Below are 16,506 nucleotides of genomic sequence, written 5' to 3' on the forward strand. Positions count from 1 at the left end.
GGACTGTGATAGTAATAATCTGTACTGCATGAAGGTAAACCGAGTGTATGTAAATTGCTCATATTAAAAAAAAAAAAAAGGAAGTAGAAAGAAAGAAAACAAAGGCAGCGGTACTTACTTTTTAAAATACAGGCTCATAGCGTATATACTGAATTAAAAACGAAAGCTGGATGACCAAAACAGAGGATGAGGTCTAGTGCTTCCTTTGCTCCCACTTGCAGCAAGGGGAGTTAGAATCCCATTTCCTCCACTTATGACAGTCACACATGCACTCTGTGTGGTAGTATGATTACATTTATATTGGCTTCTTTGCAACCATAATACTTAGAATAAGTTACGTATCTACTTTTTTAAAGATAAACATAAAACAAATGGGAAGGAATATGTCATAATTCTGAACTTAAAACACTTAAATAATTATTTAGGAGAGAAATTTTCTATTTTATTTCCACTCAAAGTCATCTTATAATGATCATATGATGGCACAATGAAAAAAAAGTCTGTGCTATAGAATAATTTTAAGAACAGATCACGATGACTCTTAAAAAGATATTTTTTCAGGAATAATTCTTAATTCTACCCTTAGTTGAAAATGTTGTTCCCAATTTCACTACTTGAGTTCACTATTTTAGATAGTAAACATGATCTTCCAATGATTTCCCAAATTTTGCATGAAAAATAAAAACACATTGCTCTCTGTCTTAATGTTATTTAATGACTATTATCATAATGAGAGCAATGGGAGCAATTCATACTGTATATGAGACTATAAATGGTCAATTGATTAACAGCTAAAATAGTAGCTGTAAACATTGCCGAATACACTCTGTCCAGCTATAATCACACTCGTTCTGTGTCAATCCAGCTGTGAGATGATGGATAGAAAGTAAAAATAAAATCACCAACCTCAGAATGCTTTCGCCAAATGTCTATGTTCTTTCGCTGGGCTTTCGAGAAATGGTCCCAAGCTTTTTGTCTGGTAGAAGCGTTGAAAACGGCGACAATCTGCTCAACTTTGGTGAACAAGGAAGTCAAACAAGACAAGCAATTTATGTTGTGATCACTATAGAGAAGCAAAGCAAAGACACTAGGAGTCTATGGATGATGTCATTACTGAAACAACATCATCAATATCCATCCAATGATGTGTCTTTTGTACTTACATTGTATCAATGTTGGAGATGTCTCCCTTCAAGTCTGTCTCCATAACTTTAGTCTACACAACTTATAACTCTGTGCCAAAAAACGTGCATGCAGCTGCTTCCCCCTGATGTCTGCTACAACTCCTTGTGCTGGCACATGCCTTTGCGTGCGTGGCTATAGGGGTGTGACTGTAGAAATAACACTTGACACATAAACCTGACACATGTTCCCCTGCGGCAGCTGTGTACAGATGAGCAGGCTGTACGAACCAAAGCGGGAAACACAAGCAGGCTCTGCTTTGAAGGGTGACTACCTGAGAGTGGGAATTTGTCAGCAGACAGGAAGGGCAAAAGCATACATTAACACTGCATTCTGTGGCTGCAGCTGCTGCTTCTCTGCTATTTAACATAAATGGGCTCACCTGTGGTAGATCGTTCTGTCCTGTGTCCATGGCCTATGTATGGTTACGTATGTGAACAGACACTTTTTTTTTTTTGTATAAGATGAAGAAGAGATGTGAAATGGGCTTCCTTCATTCAACTCTAATGCATTTGTTCTGAACCCAAACATCTATATTTAGGTCAGTTACCTAGGACAATTAAGATCCTTAAGTTTTAGCTATTTGAGCTATTTGTTCATCTCAACTGAGAAAGCTTTTCGCTCAACACTCTTTTCTTTCTCTTCACATCATTTAAAAGCAACACTGTCTTTCCACAACACTGACTTTACTAAAAATGGCCAAGATGTAAGTTGCTTTGATCTCAGCACAATTAACTGAGGGACCACCAAGAAATTCAGATTTTCTACAAATGACCTGGGCTGTGCTCCTGAATGAGCAGCTGTGACCAACTATGAAAAACTGAAAAATGCTTCAACTCTTTAACAAGGTTCTTGGCTATTTATCTCTTTAGATTCCTGGCTTGAAAAGATGTCCTCTGTTTTAAAAAATTGCAGCTTGCAACACCCCCCACCCCTCTCACTGAAAAGTGGTGTCAGGCAGGCTTTAGTGCCCTCTGATCTGGTCCCTCTGAGCTGATCAGTATCTGCTCTCTTCCCGTAAGTCAGAGATGCAGAGAATCTTATTATACATAACAACCTACCCTTTTTAAAATGGTAAGCTCACCTACTAAAGCAGTTATGAATCTTTCACCTGTAGATCTGAAAATGAACCTCACTCATTTGAATAGGAGCACATTTATTCTACTCTCTGATTTTTTTACCACTTTTGTTGCGTCCCATAATATTCAGGAAGATTACAATGTTTTGAATCACATGTGGAAGTTTTTCTTTCAGGGATGATTTACCCTCCAAAGTCATAGAAAATAAATGTAGTTAATTTTCTTTTAATTTAATATATATACGTAGTTTTACTGAAGAATGTGCCTCAAAACTACTGTGGTGATCTGATCCATTTGTAATCCATTCAAGTTTTAAAGGTAGATGTGATAATTTCAGCCCATTAGAACTTGCTTGGACTGAAGAGTGGATGTATCAAGGAAGTTACACTGTGTATATTTATTCAATTAATTTGAAAAGAATGAAAATGGTAAAGCACTCTACTATTATGTGTATAGAAACTGCGGTTAGAATTTAATTACTCTCGTTGTGTTGATGACCCAGGTGCTCAGAAAATTTTGCCTAATTAACAATCTGTTGTCAGTTTGCAAGTGGAAACCCAAGTAGAAAAGATTCACAAAGATATGAGGAAGAGCTGGTTTGCCATTTTCCACTAATAAGTATTAATAAGATCATCTGAATTTTGAAAAACATTTGAACTTTAAAGTGTTTAATTTCCATTATGTGAACAAGTGCTAAGATTTATCAGAAGTCATTATCTGATTATTTCAGAAACTCTCCTTAGTGGAAACACAAGCTAGGAAGATGTCAGAGTTTTCCATGTGTAACTGTAGGAGACAAAGTGAACAGAAGAAGCATCTCCTTCACTTACTTAACTTTTAGGAATAAAAAAACTATAGGAAGTAGGATAGTATGAGTACAACATGCTAAAAATCAAGGCATTTTAAGAAACTTTATGAAACAGGCAGCTAGGGATAAAAAAAAAAAAAAAAAGGGAAATGCAGAAGAGTATACTAAATTAGTATGTATCAAAGACCAATATCCCAGTATGCTATTCAAAGAAAGTGTCAGTGTATGTACAGTCATTTCAATACTCACAGCTATCTAGGCTATGAAGTGTTGCAAATACCCACAGGTAACATCCAACATAAAAGGTCACCAATCATTACATTAGAGCTAAAGAGCAACCAAGGCCATGGTTTGACAGCACAGGAAAGTGCCTTCACGTATTTTTGTACTGCACCAAAATCTGGATTCACATGTTATGAGACGACAATTCAATATAAACCCATTTTGCCAGTTCACATGTGTTCATGTTGCACTAATATTCTTTTGTTTTGCCATAGACACCCAGGAAACCTAAAGCTGGCATAATGCTTGTGCTCTGCATAATTGGAAGACAAGATACAATATACCCACTCTTGATCAGTATTGAATTTGTATGGGTAAGTGATCCATCAGCACACAGCCTGGAGGGATGGTAGATTTATCCCAAGAGAGGTTTATAGTATCTGAGAAACTCTCCAGTTAACTAATTTTTTCTTTAGATCTGGGTAAGACTTGACCAAAGAGAGGCCCCAGATTCTGGACTGTTATCTATAGAATCTGAATGAACCAGTTGTTCCCAGTCTTGCTGCTGACCATAGTTTTAAGATTATTTCTTGATCTCTAGAAAGAAATTTCCAAAACTAAATAACAGGTCTTATCAATCTCTCTAAGGCACCTTGAACTCCAGGATGCAGTGTACTATCAACTGTGACTGGTAAGTAGAATTATAAAGTAACATGAAATATTCATTGTCAAACATCTGTTACTGAATTCTATGCTATATCAAATTTTCACTGACCATATGCAAAGCTATTTCCTTACTAAATAAGGATTTAAAAAAACGCATTGTTCTGGAAGGGTCCATAACATGTCATAGTTTTTCCTATCAATATGTTTACTTACATTTATCAGTATCCTTACTTACAGAATGTAAGTAATTGCAGCTTTCCTAATGACTTATTCTGTGGCTGGTAATTTCTGTGGCATGTTTCAAACAAAGGATTATTATCTAATTTCTTTTCTGCTGTGTTACAAATAACTAGAAAGACCCAAACAACTAAGTCTAGAATGATATGCAAGTATCAATGCAGTGCAACTACAATACACTTTATAAGAGGTGCCAGCTCATAGTAAGTATACTAAAAGAAAGTTTAAACCTCAATTTCTACTGCCATAAAAGATGCTACCAGGATAAGGTATTGTTATCAAGAATAAATGTAAAAAAACCTGGAAAAACTACGAATATCAACAAAGTGCCTTAAACAATACCTGCCGAAGTTGTATAGAAGATTGTAACAAAGGGAAAACTGGTATATCTCCAGGGCAAGAGAATATTTGATATAGATTATTTGAAAATTATACTATCAAAGAAGAATAGAAATAAATGAGAATGAAAGCACAGACTCATCTGTAGATTAAGAGGTAGAGAGAACACTTTTAGCCTGCATTATATTTACCAAGCAGGCTATTTTAAATACATGAGTTAGGGAAGGCTGAATTTTATCCTTGGTTCAGGAGACAAGAAGTACTCAATTTTTCCTTTGCTTATTACATTATAAGATGCATACATACTATTTTATAGTATACATAATGTATATAATTTATAATTAAAAAACTCAAACAAAATAGAAGCTGAAAAATAATATGTTAAAATAAAACCAAAAGTCTTTTTTGGGAGAGAAAATAATTGGATTCCATGTATAATGCCTCTCCAAATTCCACCAATTAGGGATACAGGATGAAAAGGGCTTTGCACTAAATTACTGTAAGTGTAAGAGTAGAATATATGGCAATTTAGCTCAGAAAAATTCTATAAGAGTGTGACAGTTGACATGAAGGGTAAAAGAAAAATTCCACCCATAAAATTACAGTGTAACGGAAACTGTTACAGTAAATGCATAACATACTTTTCAAATATAGATTCGCAGCACAGGGAGGATATAGAGTTGGCATGGTTTGGGTCAGAAGCCTTGTTGTTGAATTCTGACTAAGCTGCAGTCTGCCAATCGATTTGGCTTCAAGCCCAGCAAACCAAGAAATTATAGTAGTCAAGCCTAGGTGCTGTAGTGAATGGAGTATCCAGGTCAGTTTTGGATAGGGAAGAGAATATTTTTGGCAAGAGTTCTGAAAGGCATTTGGTGATAAACTGAACTCAGCATTAAGTCCAAGGCTAAAATTGCACGTAGGTAAATGACGTGACATGAATAAAAGAAATGTTAGACAGATTGCAGAGTAATGAAACATATATTATTTTATTCATTTGGGCAAAACCCTCAGTCTTTTGGTTATGCTACTGTTTACTTTCAAAAAAGACTTTGCCTTTTTTTTCAACATTTACAGTTGAAAACCTGCAGCTCCTCCCTTTGAATCAATTCACATGCCACAGAGGGAGAAACAGATGTAATTGCCTTTGACTAGCAGAGGAAAACATAAAAGTTGGAAATACCACCCTGGAGAAGACTGCAGATAATGCAAGGGATGGGTTCTAAAGTAAAGCATACTGCAGATCATCAGCAGCATACATAAGCAAATGTCATTATAGATTAATGTAATGAAGATTTAGATTTGTACAGCAATGCAAAATAACTTATCTGCCACAAATAAATGGCAGACTTGTTTACTTTGGCTTTGGTTTTATTCAGGTTTTTAAAAAAATTTAAAAAAAAATCCAGAGATATAAAAAAGAAGGTGAATCACACCTGCAACTCCATCAGAGTAAAGAAGGCTACTGTTTGGTCTGCATGCTGCCCAGATGCCAACAGATTCCTTAAGATATAGTGTTAAGACACAGCATGATAAAGGAGCAAACCACAGGACTTCACTATTATATCCCCAAATTCCACCTTTTTTAACAGACCAAAAGAATGTTACCTCCAGCAATTTATCTCCCAAACCATTTTGCTGTGCGGGTGGTCAGCTTGCAAGGATGCCATTTCTCAACCTGTCCTGCTCCTAACAACTGCATCTGTACTAGTGATCAAAACCAGCCAGGGACCATTCTTGTTCCCTGAAACCAACTGGCACAATATGCCCAGTGTCCCTGCAGTAGCAACCCTTCCCTCTCCGCAAAAAGATGCTTTTCTGGGAAACTACTTGTCCTGCATCAAACTCTAAACTATACCTATAGTGTGTGGGAAAATCCTACCCGGCCCAGAGCAACAACTTTCTTACATTTGAACAGTATAGGCAAGCCTGCCCTAGCTCAACTTAATTTAATCCTGCAGACTGAGTCAGTGGGGTCATCCCAATAGCAGTCTCACCTTTTTTGCTCCCACTCTGACGCAGAGGTGTCAGCGTTGCAGAGAGCAATTACAAAACCTACCAGAGTAATAAGGATGTTTTCCCCTTCCACCTACCCTGCCTCACCTACCCGGGTACTAGAAAGCATGTCCTCTCCCTAAATTATTTCTACATTTCCCTTTGACTAGGCCTACAATGTTTCAGACCACAAGGAGGTACGCCTGGGTCAGTGGTTGATACCCCTTCCTATTCCATCTGACTCAGACCAGTCCTAGTCCATGTGCTTGCAGGGGTTATTAAGAGGCTGAGCGAATGTCAGTGGTCTACACCTGAGTGATGCAGGAAGAAATACTTTTTCATAATACAATAAGCAGATTCTTCACATCGACAAAGAACAAAAAAGAGTCCTTATACCACAATACATATTATAATCCCTGGTCTTGTAAGAGTATCAAACCTCTTTGAACAAACCATTGTTTTCTTTTCTTCTTCTTTCGGCTAAGAAACTCAGTGAGGAACAGTGAAAGAAGAAGCATGATGGGGATATTAAAAATGCCCTGTTTTCAGGATTTATACTGAAACCTGCACAGTAACTTGTCTGTGGTATGTGTATCAACAATTAGTTGTTCTAGAAATAGAAGAACACTCCCTGTTAAACTTTGAAATAAAAGAAAATGCAATTTGATTAAAGTCAGCCCAGTTTGCCCTGCAAGGTTTTGCTAAAAAATCTATCTCCAATTTAAGCTTTGAACATCTTTCAGGTTGTGAAACGTGGTTTAATTTACAAAAAGGAAACTGACAGCTGGGTGTAACTGCAAGAGCTGGTGCTGTGCCCTGTGATAAATCACTTGAATTCAACAAGACCACCTCACCTTCATGTCATTTCTCAACAAACAGAAGCCTGACATCAGACTAGCACAACACAGTAGGGCAGGTACAAATGTACAGTACCTGCTCTTTCAGTACCACCATCTCACATAACAGAATGGACTTTATGGGCCTTGTGTTGACAATCAGAAAAAAAAATAAGAAAAAGCCTAACCCACACAATCTCCCCACCCCAACTCAAAGGAAGATTAAATGAATGCTACTTTCTTCATCAGCTTGACAAGATTATAATGTACTGCATTTAATTAGCTGTTCTTTTTGTTATTTATGGTTAGGCAGACTTTTATTTTCAGTTATCAGATTTAAAAATAGCAAAAGCAGGAACAACTATTTTTGGTAAGTCTGTCCAAAAAGAGAACTCTCTAATGAAGGAACATCATAAATGTGACCAAGGCCTGGCAGGTCCCATTAAGAGAAGGGACTCTCTAAGTAATAATTACACAGAGATCTTGCAGATTAGAATGATCCTAGGAGATCAGGAGGGTTGTATTTGTTTTGGGCATAGTATAGTTTCTTTTACTGAAGAAAAAGAATAGGGAGGTGGATGAGGAGCTTTCAACAGCCATAGCCTCTTCTGGCAAACAAAACAAAAATTCATCTCAGACATTATATGTGGGAAGATTTACTTCTCCATACCTTATGTTACCTTTACTGCCTCCAGTCTCATCTTCCTTCTGTATTTTTATTCCCTCATTTTGTCTGTGTCCACCTTTCTCTCCCACATAATCTATCCCTTTCCAAACCTCTTTTCCCATCCCTATAACATCTCTGTCATCACCATGAACTACATCATTTGGGACAAATCCAGTGATTTGACATGAAGCATGACTGGTGCCTAATGAAGGGAGTAAGTATTTCAATCGGTCATAGTTGCATAGGATTATTCATATTTAGAAGGTTTATTCAATCACTTATAAGCAGTCTGAATAGTTTTAGATGTGCAGACCATATGATATGCACGGCCAATTCAGGAACCCTTTTGGGTGGAACCTCCATCTTTCCTTCCTTGCCCCAGTGTCATACTCTCTTCCATTATCCTATTTCCATAAAACATTCACAGCTCTCTTTTGTAAAGCATCAGGCCCTTACCTCCATCTCTACTCAGCAAAGCATCTCAAAACCAAGCATAGATTTCCATGTTACTAAAGCATATGCCTCTTTGCCTTGAACCCTGTGTCATCATCTAGAAATCTGCAGATTCCAGACAAGTGCCATGAGTTGTCAAAATAGGGCCTTAGACTGAAATCTCTTGGAAGGCAGTGCTTTTATTTAGCTATAAAAACCATGCATATTTAATGGCCCACATTAAAAATAGCAGAAGAAGAGCTTCTGTCGAAATTCTGGCCACGCTTAAATCAATACCAAGATTTGTATTGACTTCAGGTGGAGTGAAAGCTACAGACAATGGAAGGAATGCAGAAATTCAAAGAAAATGAAACACAAAGGAATAAGCTATGTGAAACACTACAAGTTGCAACCACAAAAGGTTATACTGCCAGAAAATGGGTAGGAACCATAAGAATGCAAGGTAAAATATAAATGGAGTCTTTCATCTCTATTCTCTGCCACTGCCACAGCATCCTGGATAGAAACCCTGTTGAGAACGTACCATGAGACATAAAATGTAAGGACAACTGAGAAAGAACAGAGATACCCAGCTGAGCTTTACTGGACACCTTTTCAGTACAGAAACAAACCAAGAGCACACTGACTAAATAAGCTAATCAAAAGCTCATGAATGGATTGTGGATGTTATTTTGTATGTAATTTTTTTTTTAGTAATGCGTCAAGGTAGAAAGTAATAGTGGCAACTGATGACATGAATGATTAATATTTTTATTTGTATTATAGTGGCATTCCATGACACCAACTGAGATTTGGGCAGCAATGTAAAAACACATTATATGACTCAATCTCTTTCACAAAGAGCTTAATGATGACCTAAAAATTGCACATAAAGTAAGCTCATATTTTTGAATTAGTCACTGGCAAATGAAAGAAAGACTGTATGACTGGACAATCAAAGAGCAGGAAAATCCTTTTAAAAGTTGTTATTAATGCAGAGCAATTCAAAGAATATTCAGAAAGCATGATTGTATATAAAAAGCCTGACTGCTAAGATAATTTTAACCAGCATGTTTTCAATAGCTGTAATGAAACTGGCATCATTTTTAGTACTATGAGAACATACTAAAAAGTGGAAGGATTACTTGGAGAAAGGACTACAGTATGGAATATAAAGCAAATCAGATAAGACCATGATTTTAGTAATCATCGTCATATCAGTGTAAATTTTATCTTTTCTAAAGCAAGAGAGCAACATCTGAAGTGAACCTGTAATGAGAAAAACAAAACGGCTGCCAATCATTTTTTGAAGAAAGCTCAAAAAGGATTTTTAACATTTCCTTACTTTTTTAATATTAAAAATGCAGATTCTATCTCTGAAGGCACTAATAATGTTAAAACAGATTAAGTCATATACAGAGAGATCAGAGAATGAAAATCAAGAAAAGTGAAAGGAGGAGAATTTTATTCAGTCTGTTGAGAATGCTTTTCCCTTCAGAATTATTTAACTTCAATTTTACTTTTTTTTTTAAAGGGGGTGGGATGAGGTGAGAATTTGTATCAGATACCTACCAGCTATTTGATAAAAAGTCAGTGTAGACTAATACACCACTGAAGTCCTCCATTAAAAGTGAAGGAAAACTCAAGGTGACAATTCAGAGGTTCCCAAAGAGGGGCAATGACACACAATCTTCTCCCCAATCCTTTGATTCTTCTTAATGGACAGGCCTACTGAATGAGCTCAAAGCTGTACCTAGCTTCATATCCTGTTTCACAAATCAGGGCTGAAGATGCTTAGCAACAAACTAAGCAGGTAAACTGCATAATCTCATAATCCATAGAATCACAGAATGGTTTGGCTTGGAAGGGAGCTTAAAGAGCATCTAGTTACAACATCCTGCAGGTTAAACCCTCCATTAGACCCTACTGCTCAAAGCCCTATTCAACCTGGTCTTGAATGCTTCCAGGGATGGGGCATGTGCAACTTCTCTGGGCGATCTGTGTCAGTGTCTCACCACCCTCATTGTAAAGGTTTTCTTCCTAATATCTAATCAAAACTACTCTGTTTCACTTTAAAGCCATTCCCCTGTGTTCATGGTTAAGCTGGACATCAGGAAGGATTTTTTCACTGAAAGGGTAGTTAAGCATCGGAACAGGCTGCCCCCCCAGGAAGTCAGAATTCCTAAAGTGTTCAAGAAAAAACTGGACATGTCAGTTAGTGCTGTGGTTTAATTAGCATGGTGGTGTTCATTCAGAGGTTAGACTCAATGATCTTGGATGTCTTTTCCAACCTTACTGACTCTATAGTTCCGTGACAAAGAAGTAATCTGGTCACAGGGCTCCATGATAAAAACCACCCTTCCACTGTTCCCTCAAGAACACAAGAAAGTGATTCATAGACCCTGATTCCTATTTCCAAAGTCCATTGAAGAGTCATTCATTAGTAAAATGGACAAAAATTACTAAATAAATAGGTGTCATAATCTGCTTAGTACCCAGCTTGGAGTACTTCACTACAATGTCTGTGTAATCTATCCACTTGTATACTGGGACACTTCCACTACCTTATGTGTCTGACTCTTGAGATATCCAATCAATTTTTAAATAAGGAATTTTAGATTTTCACTCACCTATAGGTACTTTTGACAATGTTGTCAAGGGAGATTGCACTAAACAGTCTGAAACCTCAATAAGACGTAGACAAAGTTTACAGTGCATGGAGAAGAAAATCGGAGGAGAGAATTGTAGCTTTGGTGTAGCCTAAAAACTGCCCACAGACCAACACAGATGTCTCTAGGGCTCCCATTTTCCTTAAACATGAGGATCAACACCAGTAAATCTTAGGCTGAAAAGGTGGTTTGGGAGGAAATGAACTGGAGATGAGCGAAAAGTCAGGGAGCAGCATCACATGTTACTAACGTGTGGAAGCACAGCAGAAGAATTTAGAAATCAAACCACAGACCTATCCAAAATTCTGGAAAACAATCTGTATTTTAGGCACAGATTCAAATATTGAAGAACTAAGTACTTTAGTAAAAAGAAGGAAGTGGACATTTTTCTCTCTTTATCCCTTAAATAACTGAAGAAACACCACAAGACTACCTGCATAACTTAAATCAGGTGTTATAAATTTGTGGTGTGACAGCAGTAGTACACTTTTTTTCACAGCTCATTCTGGCACAAGTATTTTGGTCAGATAATTAATTCACGTGCTGAACACTTACCACAAATTTTTAGGTGTAATCTGCTTGGTAATCTTCTAAATACCTCCAGGCACAAACCTGTAGCAGGGATTTCAATACCTGTACTTCTTTAGTAGTTGGGCCATAAGCTGAAATATTCTAGCCACAGTAATTCTCACTAATAAGAAAGCACTTTCTACTGAGACCCACACACACACTATGTGTGTGTCTGTGTGTGTGTGATGCATGTGCACGCATGTGTGTGTGTATTCCAGGTGAGAGCACCTGAAGCCCATTTAATTTCTTTTTCACTCTCTATAAGATTTGTTGCTATAATGCTGGCATTTTAATCTAACTCCAAGTTTTTCCCTTACGCTACAACCTTGTGTATCAAGGCTATACACAGTAAGTGGGATTAATCTACTCTAACCAAGGCATGTAAAAAGTTGAACATCTGGTTCAGAGCTAGGCCCCCTGTGAATCCTCTCTGGGCAGCAGAGAAAAAATGGCATATCTAAGGGATGATTCATTTCACTGGAAGAGAACCATGAGGTCAGTTTGATGACTCATTCCCTGAAGATTCTTATTTTTCTTTTCTAACAGCAAAGAAATCTCAGAATGGTCAGCTCCAAGCTGGACATCTGACCTAGTTCACGACAGAGTAATGCCACATTATATTTTAAAAATACTGTAATATTTCTATCAAATGGCCACACAGCTGCAGCATTAGCCTAGACTTTTGGATCCTTACTGCAGAGCAGCAGAAGTGAGTTTTTGTCATGCTGCAAAATTAAACAGACCACATACACCTAATTTGGACATCTAGTATTTTCAAATTCTTCTTCATAAAGCAACTGACACATTGTAACCAATTATGCAGGACTGTGGAAAAACAACGGAAAAGGATGCATGAAAAAAATTCCTCAGATCAATTAAAATACAGATTAATTCAAATTCCCTTGAAAAAGGGAAGCTCATTTCACAGTCTCCATACTTAGCAATCTTAGGCATATAGATGTGTAAAGCAAAAATATCATCCATCTGTTCAAATCAAGTTTGAAAAGAATTTTAATAAGACTCATTAATGTTAATAATGACCAATGTTTATGATGTTTATAAAATAACCAGTGGAGAGCATCTGGAAAGCTTGTAATATTTCTTCTTATAATCCACAGAGTGTAACACCTTTCCCTGAGGATGTTTTTTTGCTGACCTTGTCCTCCTAGGCCAGATCTGTCAGAAACCTTCTTCTTCCAGGCATTGCTGGGACTCTGAAACTCTTGTTTGGAAGCCAGACCTATTTCTGGTTTTGTAAGTTCAGCATTCAGTACATGACAGGAGCAAAACAAGATAGCCAAAACTGCAAGTTTCCACCTGAAACTACAGGGATCTCTATTTCCAAAGTGACAGATGTTCTACAACAGTTGGTGACAAATGGGCTAATTTAGACTGATTTAACTAAAGTTCAGCCTGCTGACAATGGGGGATTTTTTTTTAATGCAGCTGAAGAAGGCATTTCTGAATGTTAGAGCTGGCTGTGGCACACAAAACTACAGAGGCCCTGGTGTGAACTGAACAGCACGCCATGCATGGTGCCCGCGTCTCTGTGCCTCACACTGCCTTTTAGATGCTGAGATGGAAGACAATATTGCCTAGCAAATTACCAAGGGAATTAGCTGTCTTTAAAATTTACTCACTGAACAGATGTCCGCAGAAATCAAATGTCTTTGGCCCAGAATCTTTCTTCCTAAATTCAGGCATTTAAGCTCTTAAATTAGAAGGACATATTCCCTCGCGTGAATTGGCCTTCTGAGATGCTGAGCTTACCATAACATAGGCAGGAAGCTTCAGGGGCTTCTGCTAGGCTAGGCAAGTCCATCCAAGCATATGCCTTCAGCCCTAACTTTTGAAGGATATTCACTGAGGGACCAGAAATATATTGCAGAAAAGCTTTTAGGGCTTATTTTTTTATGTAAAGATTAGGGATATGATTCAGAAATCACAACAAAACAACTGCATTGTCCTCTATCTGGTAAACTGTCTTGGGGTTTTTTCTCAACTTCAGGCTTCACCCTTCTGAGTATCATAAAGCCTCTTGCTTGAGCGACCATGAGTAGGCATATTAAAAACCAGCAAAAACTAAATCAGTTTTCTTTCTCATTTTTTTCTTGCCTTTTCCTTTCTTTCACCCTTTCTTCTCACATTTTCACCTCTCTTTTCTTCTCTTCTCTTTGCCTCCCTTGCCTTTGAAGAAAACTTCTTGTTAAGTATCCCAATTACTGGTTTATGAGGAAGCCTCATTAAGGTAACTTCATCGATCATATTTCTGTACCAAGAAAATTGCTGCCAGCAGCAGATATTTAAGACAGTTTATCTGCCAAATTATTACTGGCAGATAGTCAAGTAGTCCTGATGCCAGCAACAGAACAGCATATTCTTCTACTATGTAGGTGGCCTGCATGCTGGCTCCTACTGTCTTTTACCTAAAGCCAGGTTAAAAATATTACCTAATTGTGCTCTATTCTTTAATCGACCTAGTTAACTAGCTGCAGCGCAGAAGCTACATATCCCTTCTCTCAAAAAGCCCATGATCTTTTCTCATAGGAGTGAGGCTTCTGTCTGGTCCATTCTTGAAGTGTCTACAACAGTAGACATTATGCATAGAGCACGTCTTCGTCTAATAATAAAAAAACTACTGAAACTTTGCTCACCTTGAATAATAAGCTCTTAGGAATGGTCCTTGATCCTCCAAAGTGCCATAGAGTATGGAATAGGATATGAAGTAGAATATGACTGCATTGCAAACTACTTACCCCTAAACAAACAAAATGATAAAAAAAACCACCACCACCACCACCACCATCACTACAACAACACTGGACAAAAAGGGAGTTACTTACATTGAGTGAGGATCCCTGTTAAGGCATTTTTGAAACTCTCCTTGGCTTGCTCCATTTCTTGCTCATGAGCCGCCTTTTCGTTCATGAGCCGGCGGACGTGGCTGTTGGCCGACTGCACCATCGAATAAAACTGGTTTGCAGAGCGACGATTCACCTCGCCTCGCTCGATCCAGGTAAGCAGCACTGTGATGGCCTCTGAAAATTTGCTATCATCTAGAACAATCAAAGCACAGGTTTCAAATTGCAGGCATAAATATCCTGCTGAGAACACATTTTCTGCTCCATGTCACATTAAAATCACCATAAATCCTGCTTGCAGTATATCATTTGGGGCAACTTTTGTGTCCTTTGTTCTATCAAATGTAAGAAGCCAATGTGAAACTACATAAATCTTCCTTCAAGTCTTGTCTTCTCCTTATTTTAACAGCTTTCTCACAACAAAAAGCACCCTCCCCCCCTTCCCTGTGGCCTGAGTCCTTCCTTTCACAATGTCTCCCGTAAGCCATTCAGTGATATGGAATGACCTTACAGCAGGAGCGGAGAGACCTCTGTGGTACTGGACTCACTGGTGAAATGAAACGTGTCTACGTTAATCTGGTCAGCTGAAAGCTCAGTCTTGGAGCTTGGGCTTTTGTTACTAACACTGTGCTCTTAATTAATGAACAATGTTGAGGTTGAACAATTTCCCCTCAAAACACAGATTAATTACAAGGAACTGCTTTGAATAGATGATGTGCCTGTGTTTGTTTTGTATTATTTGTTCTGTATTATTTGTCTGTGTTTCACTTTATGTATTTTTTTAAAGGATTCCAGATGAATCCAGGAAAACACCTGCATTAGAGCTTCATGTTTACCATTCAGGTAACGAAAGCTGTATTTCTCTGCAGAAAGATTGCTAAAACTGAAGGCTAGATTTTGTGCACTCCCGCTCCAAGTAATCTTCTTTCCTCTGACAGTGCTCTCAGCTTCCTCGGAAAACACAGCATCCATTACACTTCAGGCTTCATCAGAATTAAGAGGAAACATTTCCTTTTAAGTCCCATTTAGGCTGAGCTTCAAGAAAATGTTATTACAACAGTATCTTCCTGTGGAACCATTTTTGTGCAATTCATTCTCATTTTTTTCACCAGGATTCTATTCTATAAAACTTCCATTTCCCAACAACTCATTTAAAACATCTCATCTAGTCTTTTTGGTTATATTTCTTCCTATATATTTTAGATGGAATGTATACCTTTCTCCAGGAGAAGGTATACGGTTATGGTGGGAAGAAGTAGTATAGCTATAACCAACAGACACTTAAAACAAAAATTGGGAAATACTAAAACCAGCCAACTGTGTTACAGAATATAGAGTATTTGGGACGTAGTTTGTAAGACTCAGCTTTCTATGTGCAAAAAATAATGAAATACTAATTCTTAAGTGATGATTTTGGCTTTTATTCCGAAACAGTAATCACTTCCCTAAAAGGTGAGGAGCCTAAAGTACAGAGAGGACTAATGACACACTCTGCCCACAGCCTCTGAAGAAGAGATTTTTTAACATCTTATTAACTGAAACATGCTTTCAGCTACAGCACTAAAATTTGCTCTCCACAGCTGAATAGGCATGTTCACCCAAGATCCCTGAAAAAAATTTGTAAAATAAGAGCATCACAACACTCTCTGTGTACAATGATGTATCTGTTGTAACTCAGCATTAACATGTGATTCATTATCATCATTCATTAAGTAATTGTCCATGGGGAGGAAGAGTCAGATGCATATCTTTTCATTGTCCCTTGGATTAGACTCCACTTTGGAACTTTTCTGGATGTGTATGGAGAAGGAATGTATTAGGTGGCTCTGATGGGTGAGTTTATATAAATATAGGCCTCAGAAAAGCCAAATTTAAACAAGACTCATGCAAAGTCTCCTCACTGCAAGACAACACAAGGATAAGGCTCTCCAAAAACCTGCAGCTTG

The 16,506-nt window shown here is 37.7% G+C and overlaps 1 protein-coding gene across 12 annotated transcripts in view; it reads right to left on the reverse strand.

Annotated features, from left to right (window-relative positions):
* ENOX1 (ecto-NOX disulfide-thiol exchanger 1) overlaps window positions 1–16,506 on the reverse strand; it is a 361,706-nt gene that overhangs the window by 66,014 nt on the left and 279,186 nt on the right. For all 12 annotated transcript variants that reach the window (XM_050331531.1, XM_050331528.1, XM_050331530.1 and 9 more), the window contains 2 exons: window positions 14,543–14,755; window positions 907–1,013 (listed from right to left, as the gene is read on the reverse strand). In XM_050331531.1, the coding sequence (XP_050187488.1) occupies window positions 907–1,013; window positions 14,543–14,755 (320 nt within the window). The remainder of the gene's footprint in view (window positions 1–906; window positions 1,014–14,542; window positions 14,756–16,506) is intronic.

This window comes from Myiozetetes cayanensis, unplaced genomic scaffold, assembly GCF_022539395.1.
Source record: "Myiozetetes cayanensis isolate MyiCay16 unplaced genomic scaffold, myiCay2020 scf5-8, whole genome shotgun sequence".
NCBI lineage: Eukaryota > Metazoa > Chordata > Aves > Passeriformes > Tyrannidae > Myiozetetes > Myiozetetes cayanensis.